Here is a 19,030-nt window from a genome sequence, read left to right as displayed (position 1 = left end):
TCATTCTGCATTGAGTCCCGAGAATACCAGCAGTTTGTGCTCACTCATAGGTAAATCTCCTCTTTACCCCCCAACACGCATGAAGACAGGGGTGGTAAAGGCTGGAATTGATGAAAGCCATGGGGAAGGTTTATTTGTGTTAGCCAAGAGCTGGAAGGCAGTCTAAGAATCATAGAATGGTTAGGGTCAGAAGGGAACTTAAAGCTCATCCAGTGCCAATCCCCTGCCATGGGCTGGGACACCTTCCACTAGAGCAGCTTGCTCAAAGCCCTATCCATGTGTCCTTAAACACTTCACAGTCAAGCAACATAGGTTAAAAATTGCCAAAATACCCCTCCAGATGCTAGCAGGGGCTGGTTATATCCATCTAAGAGCAAGCAGGCATAGGTCATGGGGTAGTGACTTTAAACAGAGAGGAGAGATTGAGCTGAGCTCTTAGGCAGAAGCTCTTCCCTGTGAGGGTGCTGAGGCGCTGGCACAGGGTGCCCAGAGAAGCTGTGGCTGCCCCATCCCTGGCAGTGTTCAAGGCCAGGTTGGACACAGGGGCTTGGAGCAAGCTGCTCCAGTGGAAGGGGTTGGAGCTGGGTGAACTTTAAGGTCCCTTCCAACACAAACCAGGCTGGGGTTCTGTGATCTACCAGAATGTCACTTATGAGGAAACTATGTCTAAGAAATAACTTACATGAGGTAGTACATGAGATCTGTTGGAGCTCGAAGGTTGATGGGCTTTTAAAAGTAGAGGCAACAGCTCTGATTTGGTGGTGGCAGTTTGAAGAACGCGGGTTAAGGAAGTGTGGCAAAAAGAAGAAGATCAAATGAACAGTTACAGATGAATTTTGCATCAGCTGTAAAGGCTTCTGTGGGGGTTGGAAGTGAAGGGGAGTTTTGTATCCGGAGATGAAGGAGTTGTCTTTAGTTGGTGGCTTCTTCGGGAGGTCTTTGTAGAGCATTGGCTCATGTCCCTGGGAATTTGAGTCACTGGTAGTACCAGTCTGGGGTCTATGGAGCGGGGAGATTACATGGGAATCTTGCAACTCTAAAATGAAGGATTTTGCTTTTCTGGGTTTAATGTCTGGGTGGAAAGTTAATGTTACCGAAAAGTGCCTACTGCAGCCAATTCCTGCACTACATTTGTTTTCATTGGGTTTCTTCATTTCTCCCATGTGTCCAAGAAAAATATTACTTAGCTAAAAGACATTAATTCAGTTTAAATCAGGGTATCGAGCCCTCGGAGTCTAGCACTGATGTGTGCGCAGGAGCCTCTCGCTTAAATTAAGCCTGCCTGCTAACTGCTTTGTTGGTTTCTTCCCTGTCCCTGCTTTCCCTCTATTCAGGATGCTTATCTCTTAAACTGCTGGAAAACTAATGGCTGCGTACCATTATGGTTTCAGTAATTTTGATGGAAAAGCAGTATCCTGCAAGATTTCTGTAATCAAGTATCTATACAATCCAGTTTGTGCAGAAACTTGATCAAAATAGATCCTTAACTCCTACTTAAGCCTGATTAGCTTCTTTATATTAAATAAAAAGCAGAGTTCAATACAAAACCACTTCTCATTTCCCTTTGCAATCAGCCCATCATTTTTATGTTCTTAAAGGAACGAGTTGCATCCCTTAGATGTAGCACAGCTTGGGCAGGCGAGCTGTGCAAAACAATTAGAGCATCTTTCACATGGTCTAAACCTGATTGAATAATCACTCAAGTAATGGTCAGTAATGGAATGCACTGGGTTATCTCCTGCCTAATCCTCAGGTAATGGAGTTGGGGTGGCTCTGATTTTTCTCTTAGCAGGTCCTAGCAAAGAGGAGACAGAGACAAAAGTGATTATGGGAAGTAGAGAGAGTCACTGGAGGCCAGCAAGCAAAAGGAGGCCTTATCTTAAGCAATTAATCAAGAAAACTCCTATTGTGGGACAATTATTCAAAGCTAATTCTAAAATAGCTTTAGAGCCCAAGGTCCTGAAGGTTTTTGTGTGTGTTTCGGGGGTTTGCTTTGGTTTTGTTGGAGGAATTTTGCCAAGGTCATTGGGAGCACTGGGGCAGCCCTCCCATCGAAATGAAGTCTGCCGGCTCTGAAGTGCAGCATCACTCAGCATTGGCTTTGGGGTCCTTGTTGTTTTCCTTTAAGGTGTATTGAAATGTTTCTAAACAGAGACAATCCTTTGAAACTTGCTTAGAGCTTCCACAAATCCTGTGGTACTTTGCATCCATTGCAAGCAATGCCATGAAGAGTGGATCACAAATCATTTCACCTTCGTGCCCAGTTTTCCTCGTGTACATGCAGGACTCTGATATCTCTGAATCCCTCTTTTATTCTGTTTCTCTGGGGTTTTTTGCACTACTTTTTGCTTAGCTTAATGCTCCTAAAAGGCTTGCAATAACTGCAGAGTGCAGGATTGTTTCATGGCTGTGGCTTTGCAAAAGACCACAAGGTCTTTCCAGTTGCCACCCCCCCCCCCCCCAAATGCTCTTGTACAGCGCAAGCATCCAACAGACTCCTTTGCTCTGCTCTCAGCCTCTGAGGTCCTTGGAAGTGAGATTTATGTGCAGATGCTGGTGTGATCCATGAGGTCCTCCAGAAAGAAGCAATAGATTTCAGCAGCAGTCCCTGAAAAATTATAAGGTCACTGGGTAAAAAAAAAAAAGAAGAAAAGGAGGAAAAGCAGAGGTTTTAAATTGGATGTGGTTTAAGTTTTCCTACAGCCTCCTGAATTGGGCTCCTTGCTGGAGAGGGAACCTGCCCAAGAGCAGAATTATTGCTCAGCACAGTTGCCCCATGCTCTTTGTGGCGCTTTATTTCCTCTGGTGCTGACAGTAGCATCTTGAACCCACCACAGTGTAGAGCTGTGCAGCCTGGTGGTTGAGTGCTGCCTGAGCAGTGCTGCTGCAGAGGTGACTGCTGCCCTGAGTCGTTTTAGCACTGCCTATGGGCACCCTTAGAGGGCAGAGCCAGGGGTACACATACGCCCCTATACAGAGTAAAGCAAAGAGGCTGAAAGACAAAGAGAGGCACTAACTGGATTTGTAGCTGTAAGAAAAAACCTCTTAACATAAACATTTCCCTCTCTTTGAGTCTTCCTTTGGCTTCTTTTGTCAAGTATCTGTTTCAGGGGTGAGCCCTTCCCAGTGAATGTGATTTTGAGGCTTCTCAGGTTTTATTAAAACCTTATCATCAGTGATTTCCTTCTCTGTTAGACCAAGAAGATTGTGTTCGTTAGGGGACTCATATTGTATCTCAGAGTTCTTCCCAGCAAACGCAGGGTTTCATGTATGTACCAAGGCACGCCGCTGCCAGTTCAAGAGTACGGAAGTCACCACATACTTGTGAAGACTTTGGATGCTCTTCACAGTCACAAGCTGCAACTGCATTTGTATTTCTGAGTTAGCAACTGCTGGAATAAAGCAGTTGCTCTTGTAGGCAGAAGCATTCTTCCTTCCTGCTGCTGTCCTTAAGGAAATGAGCTGATACACCCGTTCCCAACAGCTGGAATATTTGGTGAACACTTGTGGGCATAGTGTACATGCATACATTAAGAGAGAGGGCGAATACATGGGGGGTTTTGCCTTAAAGATGTAGTAACTGTGCACTAGTAGGAGTGCCCAGTCAATTTTCTATCATTTTTCTATTGTTACTATTAGACTTCACTAACTTACGTTCAGTTGTGGCACTGTGAATAGATAACACGGATCAGGGGGTTGCCTGGCAGTGTAGACAAACTTTTTCCAGTTCATTTTAGAGCACAGGATCCGGTTGACGTTTTTATCCATCCCTATTCACATATTGAAAATAAACTTCTCCTTCCTTCAGTCTGCCTCATTTTTGTGCCATATTACACTTGATTTCCTTTTCTTATCCAGTGAAGACAATCAAAGGGGTAGAAGAGTCTCTAAATATGTGCCCCATTATTTGTGGGTCTCTTATGCTGCCCAGAAGTAATGAAAGCACTTTAAAAAACACAGATACGGTTCTTGCCCTGAGCAGCTTATCATTTGGTTGCAAATGTGCCCTTGCGATTGCAAGTGATGTGCAGGAGGAAGAGGAGAGGAAAGGCAGTTAATGACCAAATGAGTTGTTGAGCTAAAAAGTTATTTGAAGGTGATATAAACACTCACAGCCTTTTTACGATGGCAAAGTTGCATCTTTGTCCTGCATAGGAAGAGTAATGATGGTCTTTATGTTGCATCAAGCCAGAGCTTCCTTCTGGTAATGCATTTTTGCAGGAGCTCCATCGCATCAGCAAGTAAATAACAGATTAATACCCTTAATAGCCCAGGTTTACTTCCGTGAGAGCAAAGCAGGTCACAGGCAGGCTCGGGGCATCGTAGCTGATTGCAAGGGTGTTCTCTCTCCGCATAGGTTCTGTGCCACACCTCACACAGTGGTATCCATGTTTATCCTCTGAACTTTGAGATGAGCTCATCATGCCCTAGGAGACCACTGTCTTCGTGCTCCCGTTTCTTCCATGCTGCCACTTACACATCAGACATCTTCCCTGTGCTCAGCAGTGTTGCCACTGTCTCCCCTCCTGCCTCCACAAAACCAATAATGAGCCTGGTCACTAATGATGGCTGGGCTGAAGGGCATGGTAGCTATTTATAGCAGCAACATAACTAGAAATATGCTTATTAATACAGTCTGACATATCCCATTGTGCCATCACGTCTGTCTCCTCTCGCTGTCTCTGAGACTCCTGAGGACAAGAAATGTGACTCTGAAATTCTAGCCCCTGAGCCTTGAACCCCATTTCTGCATTACATAGAAAGCTTTGGGGGTTTAAATATTATCCTTTGGGAAGAAAGGGCAAGATCTCAAGTAATATGGTAAAAGAAACATGTGATATCTATGAGATAATTATGCCTTAGCGTGGCAGGCGGGTTGGAACTAGACAATCTCGAGGTCCTTTCCAACCTTAGCTATTCCATTTCTGGGGTTCTTTAGCTCATTCGCAAGATAAGCTATGAAATAATCACAGTATTTTCTCACTTCTGAATCCAAGCACCTTAACACATGCAGAGGTTGCAAATCTGTGAAGTACTCAAATTCTGCAGTGCCAGGCAATGTTATTAGTATGGCGGAAGTACAGGTCCCTCAGTCTAATAAATACCTAGTTCGTTCCTCTGCTAGAAGGTATAAATAGTTGCTTCCTAAAAGATATGTGAAAGCCTGGGGTTTTCTATCACAGGATTTTATTGAAGACAGAACAGTATATTTTCCTATACAAGACCATAATATAGGAAAGGAAAAGCACTGTAAAATCCTTCGGAATGTTTGTATAGGTTCAGTGGCTTTGTTTTCAGTATGATCTGTGGTACTTGAAAAGCCGGTTTGGAAAGCTCAGCCGGTGAGATTGGATACGGAGGCGCAAAGTGAAAAGGCTGACCATCAGCTTTCCTTTTGTCAGGAAAAACCACACATAAAGCCCTCGTAGTGTGTTTGAGAATTGTTAGCTCCGGTTAATACCATGTGGATTTTGAGTCTTTAGATCATAAAGTCAGCCTTTGCGAGAGGAACGGTGCCGAATCTGAGTTGTAACAGGAATTCCCCTCCAGGAGTATTCCCGGGAAGATTATTGAACTGCTACAGGTACTGACATCAGCTACAAATACCTACTTGTGCATATTTCTTTAAAGGGGGGAAAAAACCACCTTAATACACAGTATTACCATAGCTAGGGCCTATTATACTATTGTAATCATAGCTGAAGCAAGAACGGTGATTAACGATGGCAATTTATTGTATCTGACGAGGGGAGAAAATAGGAGATGTTGTCGTTATCATAAATCATATCATAAATAACCAAAGAGAAGCACTCAGAAAGCTTGTGTGGTGTCAGCAGCAAGCCCTTTCAGGCACGTTAGCCCAGGATGTAGCCATAGAAACCCCAAAGTCATGTTGTTATCTTAGTCTTGCTGCAGTTATGTGATACAACAGTATTAACATATAGATTAGGCCATTTATAATACTAGGTGTCATTTCAGGTTGGCTTGCTTATATAGCATTTTAGGTTTTTATTGTGCCGAATGTTAGGGAAACACTGCATTTTCACAGGTCAGTATAGAGCCATTTATAACGTATCAGCTTCACACCTCTGTCAGTCTCGCTCATGTACCCTGTTATTGATGGGTTGTACTCTGTGGATTGTCATTGCCTAATTACCTTGTCTTTGATAATAATTGTATTTTTTAGAAGTCAAAATGTTCCTTTAAAGAGAAAACCTCTCTGCCTGCATGTGCACTTCAGGGTGAGTTCCTGATCTGCTTGAGGATCATACACTCCAAAGGGAGTAAGAAGTAAAACAGAAAGCATGCAGTCGAATCCACATTTGGGTATGGAGGTTTTCTGTCCCTCTGTATGGTGTTTTTCATGTCATACTCTGCAGATTTCAGGGGAGAGTCTCAATGCCAGGTAATTCAGAGCAACACCAAAGTGACTGAACCAAGGCTGCCCTGCTGGCAGGGAGCTGGCTGGTTCTCACGTGTCTTCTTGCTCTGTCACTTCCTAAAGGTGCTTTTGTGGTTGTTTTTACTCCCCATGCAAAGTCTGTGTAGCAGCTCCAGCCACATCAGCATAGCGCTGCCATGCACATGCGTTTCCTCGTGTACAAGTGGGTGATCTACAAAAACTGGTGAGCTACTATTAGAAAGTCAAAGCGAAAAGGAAGTCGCCCTCTCTGTATTTAGGCAGAAACACGTTTTTACTTGCTGCGTGCAGCACAAATGCAGGACTGATACTTTGTCAGAGAGAGACAGTGAGTAACAGAGTTGGTAGCAATCTACCAATGCTGCGTTCCTGTCTTCAGCAGGGAGCAGGGTGGGTCATGTTAAGAATCCTGAGCCGTTTAGCTTCATGAACATTGCATATTCTAAAAGGTATTATAATGAGGACTGCCACTAGCAAATATGTTAACGTGTTGCTTTTAATTGCATCCCATATCCTAAAGCAGCAGTGGAAGGCAGAGGTGCACATTATACCCTAAGCCACAGTGTGATGCCTGAAGAGCGATGCTCCACATCTCTCACCTCTTCTTTCTCATGCCCTTAGGCTTGCATGTTGGGGAGCTTGATCTAGTGGCAGGTGTATGTGCCCATGGCAGGGGGTTGGAGCTAGATGATCTTTAAGGCTACTTCCAACCCAAACCATTCTATAATGATATACATGGTTTATGTATATAAATCATAAAACTTGTGGTTTCTTTCTGGCAAACTATCAGTATCTTTTTCTCATGCTGGTGTTGAAAAGTTTCTCTCCATTGATTTCATACCAAGAGGAGCCTAGCCAAGAGTGTGAACCAGCTGTTGAACGCAGTGGAGATGTAACTGAACTGGCCTGGAAATTTCTGAGTCCTGAGCCAGAACATTATTGTCATCTGTATTTCAAGGTGGATGGATTTATTTTGTCATTAGGGATGGAGGGGGGGGTTGTTGATCACTTGTAGCTTCTTGAACAGGTTAATAACTACTTCTGGAGTGACTGATAAATGTGTACATAGTCACATTAGTGTCACATTAGTCCTGTTGAGCACCTCTGAGTTTTATCCTGCCTAATACTGGTTGTTGGAGGCATCACTTTGGCCCAGAGTTTTCCAATGTGACCAGCAAATCTGGATGTTTAACTTGAGGCACATTTAACATCCTCTTTACAGTTCTTTATGCAAAACTGCTAGCCACACCTGAAAGCTCTTCTTTCTTTCTTTTTTAATATATTTGTGGTTTCTGCACTTCAGGACATAGCAAGAAGGCCCTGGAATGAACTTGCTGGCAATGTCAATGGAAAAATGTGAGACACGTGGAAGATGAGCTGCTTGCTGGTGCTGTCTTACCAGCTCCCTCCCCATAGAGGGTGTCAACTGGAAAATGTCAGGGTTTGACAATAGGTTGGTTTATCTCCTTTATGCAGTAAAAGAGAAACCTCTTGGTGCATCCCCTCTTTGGTAAACAACCCACATCAGTGATCAGTGTCTTCATATGGCAGAGAAATTACATATATAATACTATATATATAACATATACATATATACACATATCTATAGAAAATCTGGCAATTTAAGCTCAAAATGCACTGCAGATATTTTAGTGTGTTCATTTTGCATTAGGGTATCAGGATATTGGCCTGGAGCATATCAGGATTGAATTTTGTCGCTCTTCCATTCATTTCCTTTATGGGCTACAAGCACACGTTCTGTTTGCTTTAGGAAAAGGCCATTGTTATTACAAGTTAAAGAGATAAAACCTATCGTGGCATAAGACAAAAACTTTTCTCTTTAACAGAAGTCGGAAGCCCCTACTTACTGGGTACGATAGGGATGTTAAGCGCTTGACTTAGTGACTTAAACTATCCCAAAAGGTATCTTTGCCTTAATCTCATGCTTTAGCTAGACAATAGGAGAATTATTCTGGAAGTCTGCAGGAAGTTTTTCAGTTGGTTTGGGAGTTTTGTTCCCTAAAAAGTTTTGTATGTTGGGTGGGAATGATCATTCCTTTTCTTGCATTTGAAAGGCTGAGCTGACTTGTGTATAGGCTCATAGAACCTTCATAAAGGGTATAAACCCTTCAGGTCAATAGCCGTGCTGTCCTGAGGAGCATTTGCTTGGGGAGAAAGAGGGGTTGAAGACTTCAGTGCAGGCACTGCCACATTATTGCCCTTCTTGAGCCTCATTTTCTTTAAAGACTCTAACGTTTTGTATTTGGTACCATGCAGTGCAAAGGAGCACAGAGACCTGGTATCATGGAATCATAGACTGGTTTGAGTTGGAGGGGAGCTTCAAGCCCATCCAGCTCCAACCCCTGCCACAGGCAGGGACCCCTTCCACTGGAGCAGCTTGCTCCAAGCCCCTGTGTCCAACCTGGCCTTGAACACTGCCAGGGATGGGGCAGCCACAGCTTCTCTGGGCACCCTGTGCCAGCGCCTCAGCACCCTCACAGGGAAGAGCTTCTGCCTAAGAGCTCATCTCAGTCTCCCCTCGGGCAGGTTAAAGACATTCCTCTTGGCCTGGCCCTACAGGCCCTTGTCCCAAGCCCCTCTCAGCTTTCCTGCAGCCCCTTCAGGCACTGGAAGACTGGTGAGCTCATTGATTTGATATGATATGAGCAGAAGAACTGTCCATGAAAGAAATGTGTGATCTACTGATAGATCTTCATTTGGCCATTGTCATTCTGTTAGAAAATAAAATGTTCAAACTCTGTTTAGAAAGAAAAGGGCTGTGGCAGAACTCAAATGGATACATCTGCTCATTCAGAATTCTGTCTTAATGGATTTGTTCTGTTTATCAGCCATGCTAAAGTTAGTATCAAATGCCACATACCAAAATCTTCCATTATTATAATAACAAGAGCTGGCTTCCACAGGAACTATTACCTGCCAGAGCTTTGTACAATAAATACATTAGCCCTTGCATTGAAGGTAAGAGGCTGCTTGTGCTTTCTTCAGCAAGTATGGTTGGACTTGATGATCTTAAAGGTCTTTCCCAACTTAGTTGGTTCTGTGATTCTAAGCTTTAGGCCAGTGTGTCTGACTCTGCTTCATCTTGTACCTGGGGGTTTTCTTAGATCTCCAGGTCTTAGCTGGATGGTTTTATCTTATCACCACCCTTTGACATAGAGAAATATTAATCCAGTTTCTAGAAGAAGACTGGAATTTTGCTTAATTAAATACCAGCCGATAAGACAGGGTAAGGTTTTGGCAGGACCAAGAGCTGAGCAGAGATTTTGTCTGTCCCACTCGGTGCCGTGTTCTGTAGGACATCATCTGACTGCTATCCTTGAAGCTACCAAGTCTGGTAATGACCAAGATGATGACACTTTTATGTATATATGCATGTGTATATATATAATAGATATGTATATATATACACACATATATATAAAATAGATTTTCTTGCTTGAAGAATGCCTCACAAGAGGTTTTTGCATCTGTTTTTTCCTGCCTTGGCTTCCATGTGACCTGTTGTTGACAGAGCAGTGGGTGCACCCTCCTCTGGTGGGGCAGCCAGGAGAGCACAGTAGCCTGGTTCTGGCAGTAAAGCCAGGATTTCCATTCCTTTGTGCCCCCGTGTCACTGTTAGGGATAAACAGTCCCTCGAGCACTGTGAACTTGGAAGTTCATTACTGAGCTGTTGAGTATTGCTGTCCTGAAACTAAGCCATGACTGAATTGAGAAGGCATATATTAAACAAGCCTTCGGTTCTGGAACACTGAGGTACTACAGAAACATTGAGGTACTAAGAAATTTTGTGCTGATTTAGTGTTTTTTCCTTTAAAAAGTGTAGGAGTTTCAGTTTCTTGCCTGAACTGCCCAGCTTAAGAAATTTGCCATCATTTGAAGTGGTGACAGATCCCCACGGCTTGCATTTGGGATTCTGATGCTTTCTGTTCAGTCATCCCAAGGAGCTACGTATTAATCAAGTTCAGCTTTCACAGCGCCTCTGTGAGATGGAATTGTCATCACTTGTCAGGTGGGAGCAGAGCAGTACATGGTCTGACCTGCCCGAAATCATGCTGCAGACCTGTGTCAAGGCAGGAGTGGATTCCTTCCTCCCCTCCCCTTAAAATCATCCTTTCATGCAAGTGAAGGACTCGCATCTACATAGACACGTAGCTTGCGCATCCTGCTCTCCAGTAAGAGATGCTGCCTTAACAAACAGTTCTCTCGGCAGCAGCATCTAGCAGCTATCAGCTGGTTTTATTCCAGCAATGGACAGCTTCACCTTCGGGGCTGCACTGCGACGGCTGGACTCATCCCTCCTGCAGGCTGTGCATCGTCTGAACCGGGCGCTGCACATGGGCTGGCTGACATAATAACCGATTGCTCTGTATAGCTTTAGTAATGTGAGCATTAATATTGATCCAGCACTGACTTCTCTAACAACCAAGAAAAAAATGTATCTGTTATCTTGAGAAACCTCCCAAACAGCTTCAGTCTCCTTTCATTACAGGAGAGAGTTATGAGGGCAGATGGCCGAGGTGATATCCATTTGACCTATAGATGCTAACTCGAGTCGGTTCATTAATAAGGTGGCCGGAGATAGGGAGAGGTGGCAGTAAAGAGAGTTAAAAAGCAGTCGTGTGCACAAAGGACTGCACGTTGGGAAGTGCCGGGTAGTGAATGAGACGGACAGGGGTGAAAAAGTGGCTGCACGGTTTTAAGTGCTCATCACCAAGTCAAGCAGATTCCACCTAAAAGCTGGTGTTTTCCCATATTTGGTGCCTGCTCCGGTGTGAGTCCTTTGGGAGGAAAAAGAGCCTGTTGCACTTGAATGCAAGACTGAGATTTCACTTTCTGTGATTAACCCCCCCCCAAATAAAAGTGCTGTGTTGTTTTCTGCCATGGCCACAGCTGTGGTGGCTCAGGTTTGAAAGCTGCTGCCTGGCACAAGCCCAGTCCTCACTGAAGGATCAGCCCGTGGCCTCCTTCCAAGAGAAATTTGGATTTCATTTGGCCACGACAGGATTCCAGATTGTCATCTGAGCATGTCTGAGAAGTGGTGAGTGTGTGTCAGTAGTTCAGTGCTCGTGAACTTCCTTAGGCCCTGGGTTGCTCAGGACTGACCCAGGCAATTTTTTCCAGATGTTTTGGGGGAATCCAAGTCCATATAAAAGGGATGGTAATGCTTCTGCTTCCTTACTGAGTTGTCTTTGCGGCTTGCAGGAATGTGCATGAAAGCTGGAGCCAAGACACCCCGATTTCTAGTCTCACCTCTACAAACTGCACTTTAACCTCTTCTGCCCTTCCCTGGCATCTCCGCACAAGATCACAGACACTTGGTGGGCCCGGTGCAAACTTTACTTGGCCTTATTAAGAAAGGAACAAGCGTTGCTCTTTCTTCTCGTTGTGCAAAACCCCGGTCCCTGCTCTCCAAACCTCCTCTGGAATTGTTTGTTCGCCTTTGATCCGGCAGCTGCTGCTGTTCTGCAGTCCTGAGCAGGGAAAACATGAGAAGCACCTTGGGATGGGAAGGAGTTACAAGAGTATGAATTATCGTGATACACAGTGGAAAAGAGGCTGGGTTAGCAGAAATCTTTAGCAAAGAAATGTCCTGATTTTTGTAGCAAATAGTAGTTTCCCTTCCACTTTGTTGACTCTTTTTATCCCTGTGTTTCTTTATATCCAAATGGTTCATGTTGCTATCAGCACTATCAAGCCCTGTCTTCCCTGATGTTTGAACCAGGCTACACTTTTCGTCTTGCAAGCAGTGCAGACGACTTCTCAGCATCCCCATTTTAAAGCATGGTGTTTGTTTTACATTTTATCACCCTTTAAAACCTGAAATGAAAACAGACTCTCAGCGGCGCACGCAGTGGCGTGGGCTGGGGAGGGAATTGCTCGGTAGCAGTCGGCGCTGTGTGACATCTGATGAATGCTAATTCTTCATCCCCAGAACAGTCTCGAGCAGATGAAGGCAGCTGATTTCTGCAGCAGCTTAAGCAGAGATTGAAATGACTTCCATGATCTGGCAGCAGATTTTTTCCCCCTGTAGCAGGTGCAGGCTCGGTCCATGGAGATTTCTCAGTTATACTCTAAAGTTTGCAGTTTATAAACTGTAATGTCAGTGCCCAGCCAGGCAAAACCGAACTCCCAAACACTTCTGTTCTTCACGGAAGGCTAAGACTTTATCCTCAGGCAAAGGCTCCTCTCTGGGCTGGCTGCTGTAAATCCTCTGGGCCCTGGCAAAAGGCAGAGTTGCTAGCTCATTTTACTTAATTTGTGATGCTGGCAAGATTTGTGCTGCAGCCCAGGGCTCTTGACTCAACTCTCCTAAATCAGAGCATTGACACATTACAGCAGAGAAACAGCAGCACAGGAAACCTGGAAGCAAATGCCTTGAAGAGACATATTTCAGAAAGATGCTGCCTGACAAAGCTCTAAATGGTGTCGGTGTAAAGAGTTCCTCAGGGTTTGCTTCTTTAAAACTTCCTCCTCATTAAGAAGTCAGGGTTTAGCCACTGTCATAATAAACGGGGTTTACTGCATGTTCCATGTGAGAATCTCAGGGCACTTGATATCTTTGCACAGAAACCCTGCTAGACAAAATGTCATGCGTTTTTGCAGGTGGATAAACAGAGACACAAGGGGAAGTGAAGTGGGGTTGTCGACACAAGAATGTTAACCAGCAGAGGTGTAATCAAGTAATGACAGCAAATATAAATGTGTCAGGTTAAGGCCGGTGTGGACGTTCATATCCCAGACTAAGAATCCTTTCTCCTGCTTGGATAATTCCATTTTTGAGAATGAGGAAGTATAGCCAAGAGGATAAAGTGCTTGGCTGTGGTTGGGGAGATCAGAGATTCTCTTCTCCTCAAACCTGCTGTGGATTTCCTGGGAGATCTCAAGTGAGTTTCCTCCATTCTCTGCACCATAATGTCTCATGTGTAGGACTGAAAATGGTGTTAAATGAGGGGAGAAGAATAATAATTGCTATTAAACAAAAACCCAGAGCAATCACGCAGGTGGTACCCACAGTGGCTTGGAGCAGTTGGTGCCTGATGTCCACACTGTGCATGTTTCAGGTTTATTTTATCTTCAAAAGCTGGTTTTCTGGCCTCTTTGCATGAATGCCCACTTGTGACTGGAGCATGTTAGGTGTATTCTGGCAACATAGCTTTTCATTTTGGTTTCACTACAGCAGGAAGCCAGCATATGCACTTCAGGATTGCTCATGATGCAAACAAAACAACAGTAAGGGGGGGAATGCATTTCAAAGGCATGCTCCTGATCCAGACGAACACACACGTGCAATGCTGGGGTGTTCCTATTAATAACAGATAACATCCACGTGCAGCAAGTGCTTAAGATGGTATCAGAGGCAGAACCAAGCAGGCTGAATGGGGCTTAGTCCTCTGCTTTAACCTTCAGACTGAGCTGCTTCAAGGAAAACAACCCAGATTTAAGAAGACATTTTCCTAGTAGTTAATTTGCAATCAAAATTGTGGGGTATAGAGGCAAGACAGTGAATTCCAGTGAATTTTGCTTTCATGTATGCCTTGAAGTTCTCCGTTACAGCAAAAAAATGCTTCAGCCTTTCTCCCTCCCCTCATTTAAAATGAAGCAGGTTCATGTTATTGTGATCCCAACAACTTCAGTAAGAAATAATTGGGATGCTTTTAGGTAAAACTGATGCTTTACACCTGCTCCACAAGGTCTGTCACTATTGTTGAGCTCTTCCCTCATATCCTTTGCTCATGGGTTTGGCATTACACTGTGATGAGGGCATCTGCCAGTTGTGATGGTGGCTAGCGCAAGGCAGGAGATGCCACTTTTTCCTTCCAAGTGGACCAGCAAGAAGCTGTTGGTTGGCCTGTTACCTCTTACAGGCTGAGGTGCATGTGAACATCTGCTGTGATGCTTGTTTGTTTCTGTAAAACACATTTCAGTTATCCTAATGCCTTTGTAATATGTTCTTTGCTACAGAAGAGGAAGAGGAACAAGTGCCCACCGATGGAGGTACATCTGCAGAGGCCATGCAGGTGCCACTGGAAGAAGAGGGAGACATGGAAGAGGATGAAGCAATTAATGATGAGAACTACTTGAGCAGAAGACCGTTGGACAGTCCTGATGCTGAGGAGTTTCCACCTGTGAAACGGCCAAAACTCTCAGTTTCCAAAGGGGACACCTTGGACGGGGCTTTGGAACCACGTGAACCTCTTAGCTCAATAAACACTCAGAAAGTACCACCAATGCTTTCTCCTGTTCATGTTCAGGACAGTACAGACTTAGCCCCTCCTTCACCAGAACCACCAATGTTGGCTCCCATTGCAAAATCGCAAGTGCCAACCCCCAAAACTTTGGAGGCAAAGCCATTTGTACCCAAAACTAAGTCCAAAACAAGTTCTCCAGGACAGAAGACGAAATCACCTAAAACTACACCTTCCCCAGTGGTAACCGGAAGTCCCATACGTTCACCAAAAACTGGATCCAAAGAGAAGAAGTCACCGGGTCGCGCCAAGAGCCCAAAAAGTCCTAAAAGTCCAAAGGTTCCTGCTCATGTTCCTCAACCACCGGTCAAGCCTGAAACACCAAGTAGAACCCCCCTGGCTTCATTAAGTGACAAGGTAGGAAAGGAAAACATTCAAGTAAAACAAGGGCAGACGCCACCTGAGCCTACCACCAAGCCAAATATTGAAAACCAGACTAAGAAAGTACCAGTGATGGACAAAACCATCGATGATTCAATCGATGCTGTCATTGCTCGTGCATGTGCGGAACGAGAACCGGATCCCTTTGAGTTTTCCTCTGGTTCTGAATCAGAAGGGGAGATTTTCACCAGTCCGAAAAGGCTTTCTATATCAGAAACTACAACTCCTAAACCTTCTGTTTCTGCCAATAACACAAATAAGGCAGGAGCGACTCCGATACCTCCCTCAGGTGGAACTTCAAGTTCAGACATTTCATGGACAATGGATGACTCAATTGATGAGGTCATTCGAAAGGCAAACATGGGGACACCTTCTAATCCACCTACCAACTTCACTTACTTCTCCTCTCCTTCCACTTCGCCACCAACTCCAGAACCTCTCCTCAAAGTCTATGAGGAGAGAGCCAAGTTGGCTGCATCAGTAGAAGTGAAAAAGAAGTTGAAAAAAGAGCTGAAGACAAAGATGAGGAAGAAAGAAAAACAGAAGGAAAAAGATAAAGAGAAAAGCAAGGAGAAGAATAAGGAGAAGGAAAAGAACAAGGAGAAGGAGAAAGACAAGGAAGGAAACAAGGAAGCAAAGTTTCAGTGGAAGGAACTACTCAAAGAAGATGATCTTGATCCCTATAAATTCAAACTAAAGGACTTTGAGGATGCTGACACAAAAGTAAAGTTGAAAGATGGCAATACCAAAAAAGACCGAGAAAAACATAAAGATAAAAAGAAAGAGAAAGAGAAAGGCAAAAAAGACAAGGATAAGAAAGACAAAGAGAAACTTAAAGATAAGAGTAAGGAAGATAAGATAAAGGCTCCATCAGCACCTCTTGTGTTACCTCCCAAAGAAATGCCTTTGCCCTTGTTCAGCACACCAACTGCCATGAGGCTCCCCAGCATGTTACCTTCCTTGTCTCCAATGCTTCCTGAAAAACTGTTTGAGGACAAAGAGAAACCAAAAGAGAAGAAGAAAGACAAAAAAGAGAAGAAGAAAAAGAAAGAAAGGGAGAAGGACAAAGAAAAGGAAAAGAAGGAGAAGGAAAAGGAGAGGAAAGAAAGGGAGAAGAAAGAGAAAGAAAAAGAGAAACACAAACATGAGAAGGTAAGCTCCTTAGTTGGGTTGAGGTGGTATACTTGCTTGGAAAGCGCTCTTGGATTCCTGTTTTTGCTGCTGAGTGTTGTTCAAGAGCTCTGAGGAGATGTGTGGTTACAGGTTTGGTTAAGCTTTAAAAACAACAGCTCCAAGGAAGACACCCATCAAGAGTTTCAGGGGTTGTCCCACCTCTTTGGAAGATAAAACAGTGGAAGCTCAGTCCTGTGAATTTGAGATGTGAGATTATCCTGGTTTTCCTCAACTCAGTTTTCCCTTCGAAAAGGTTGGACTCATCCTCAGCAGCAGCACACACACCATGAATGTATGTAGTGTTGCAATGCACAGATTTGGTTCTGTAGATTTCCACTGGTAGGGCCAACAACCTTATACCTGTGTCATATAGGCTTTAATTTATAGTTTCAAAGCTCTAGAAGCCTGTAGGTTACGAGGTAGAGAGAAGTGAGGAGCAGACCACCTGCAAATGAACACGTTCACACGCAGTCTCAGATGCTCAAAAGAGCTGTTGAATTTTCTCTTAGCAAGACTATAATTTGTTTGAAGTAAGACAGTTGTTCTCAAATCATGGCCCAAATGTCACCTTTCGTTTTGAGTCTGATGCTTGAGAGAGAGAAGGGGAGAGCTGATTGTCAAGTGGGTTGAGCTCCTTCCACTCCTGTAACTCTTACTGATTTGCATCAGCCAAAGATAATTTCTTCTTTCCAATATCACCTAATCTTGAGAATATAGTTAATATTTCAGAAATGAAACCAGCATATTTGCATGTTATCAGATTGGAAATCCCATTAGAATCGGCTCCTCTGGTTCAGGGTTTGCTCTAATTTTTTTGTCACTTCACCTTTTAATACGCATTAAATTGTTAATAAAAAAAAGAAGAAAAAGAAAGAAGAAAAGAAAGATTGTCTTCGTATGTGATAACCTTGGATAAAGGATTTCCTAAATCTCTATCCTTAGCAGTAGGAAGCACTGGATAACTTGTGGTTTTACCAAGAAGCTCTTTACATCCTGCTCTGAGTGTGCTACTCAATTCATACGCGCTCAGATGTGAGATATTCCTCACCTTCCTCCTTTGCCATTGTACCCTGTGCTGCTACCTGCCTACTGAACCTGAAACAAGCCCCTGATACCCAAACTTGACATGTTTTTTAAACTGACAAGTGATTTTCCATGCAGAATCTGGGTGATCTGGAGCACTAACATTTGGCTGCTGTGGATGAGTCACTGGTGGCCCAGTTGTCCATGTTAATTCAATGTCTGGGTTTAGACTGCAGCAGCACTTCCATGGATTCCCTGTTTTGTCTGCCTGCTGCTCCTCATGCCTGAGCTGTTTTGTCAGTATTCCATTGAGAATTTCTGTGAGGAGTCATGGAATCAGAATGGCTTGGGTTGGAAAGGACAAGATCATCCACTTCCAACCCCCAGCTGGGAGCAGGGATGCCTCACACTAAACCGTGTCACCCAAGGCTCCGTCCAACCTGGCCTTGAACTAGAGATTGAAGTTAAATGCATGTATATATAAAGTAGAGTTCCCTGGTTTTCATCCATTTGATTTTGCATTTCTTCTGCAAATCTCTTCATCTAGTTTGCTTTAGAGCAGCAGAACAGATACAGAAACAAATACACCTGGTGAAGCTTTAGCATAGACAGAAACATTAGGAAATATATATACATATAGGAATGTAGAAATATTAGGAACCATATATATATATATATATATATGAGTTAGTGTGAGGTGTCCCTGCCCATGGTAAGGGGCTGGAAGTAGATAATCTTAAGGTCCTTTCCAACGCTAACTGTTCTGTAGATGATAGAATATATATATGATATATATATATATATAATTATATATATATCATATATGTGGTTCTATATATATATGTGAGTTCAACAGGAATAAAAACATGGACAAATTAAACTGACAAGGCTGCCCATTGCCTCGGCATAAAGTCCCTATCGAGAGATAAACTTGAAAGCTAAAATGCATGAAAAAGTCCCCAGATAGAATTAAAATTTAAACTGATTTTTGATAGATAAGCTTTTTTTCATCTTTTTTTTTTTTTTTTTAATCCACCTCTTTGGTGCAAGTCAGGATTTTCCAAATAAATTTTCCCCTTTAAATCTCTGGAGCGATTCTCATTTTTTGCAAGGCCGCACTGCTGGTGTCCTGGAAAAATGGAGAGTTAGAGCTTTATCAGTTGGTGCCCTGAGGTATGTGGCAAAGAAGCTAAATCCTTGAAGATTAGCAAAAAAAATGCAGCACATGGCAATAAGGGGCTTATATGACTACTAGTATTAGTTCAGGTGAAAGAAGTATTGCTTATACATAAAACTGGACAAATCCACTGACAATGTATTTTTAGTTAGCTACAAAGGAGTCTTATATTGCTGGACTTTACCTCTTTGGTGATTTGGGAAGCTTAGTAATCCACTGTAAATGCTCTTCTGCTGGCCCCAATTCCCTGTATTACCCCAGAATGCTGCTCTTCTGTTTTAACCCCTAAAAGTACATGTTTCCTTAATTTAGCTTTCAGATCACACAATGCTTATTTAGCCAGCAGTTGTGCTGTAAGAGCAGATGACTGTGTTACTGCTCAGACTTCATGGTCCCTCCGCCTCAGAGGTGGAAGTGCCACCTGAAAGGTGAGTTTGTGGTCTCACTGCAGTGTCAGCTCTTGATGGCCAGTACAAAACATCGGATTTCTGTTTCTGCTGTCACTGTATTTGCAGAGTAACTCAATGATAATGTTTTCATTTTTGAGTGCTCTTGCAGTTCTTACCTAGGTGTGATTCCCATCCTGTT

The 19,030-nt window shown here is 43.6% G+C and overlaps 1 protein-coding gene across 4 annotated transcripts in view; it reads left to right on the top strand.

Moving 5' to 3' along the window:
- The window catches only part of TAF3 (TATA-box binding protein associated factor 3), a 117,480-nt gene that overhangs the window by 75,979 nt on the left and 22,471 nt on the right, over nucleotides 1–19,030 (top strand). For all 4 annotated transcript variants that reach the window (XM_062609324.1, XM_062609327.1, XM_062609325.1 and 1 more), the window contains one exon: nucleotides 14,405–16,221. In XM_062609324.1, coding sequence (XP_062465308.1) covers nucleotides 14,405–16,221 — 1,817 coding nt within the window. The remainder of the gene's footprint in view (nucleotides 1–14,404; nucleotides 16,222–19,030) is intronic.

Source organism: Pezoporus occidentalis, unplaced genomic scaffold, assembly GCF_034315485.1.
Source record: "Pezoporus occidentalis ecotype Australia unplaced genomic scaffold, CSIRO_AGI_Poc_V1 ctg136, whole genome shotgun sequence".
Taxonomy (NCBI): domain Eukaryota; kingdom Metazoa; phylum Chordata; class Aves; order Psittaciformes; family Psittacidae; genus Pezoporus; species Pezoporus occidentalis.
The sequence above is the reverse complement of the archived record's forward strand: the minus strand, read 5'-3'. Positions and strand labels throughout refer to the sequence as shown.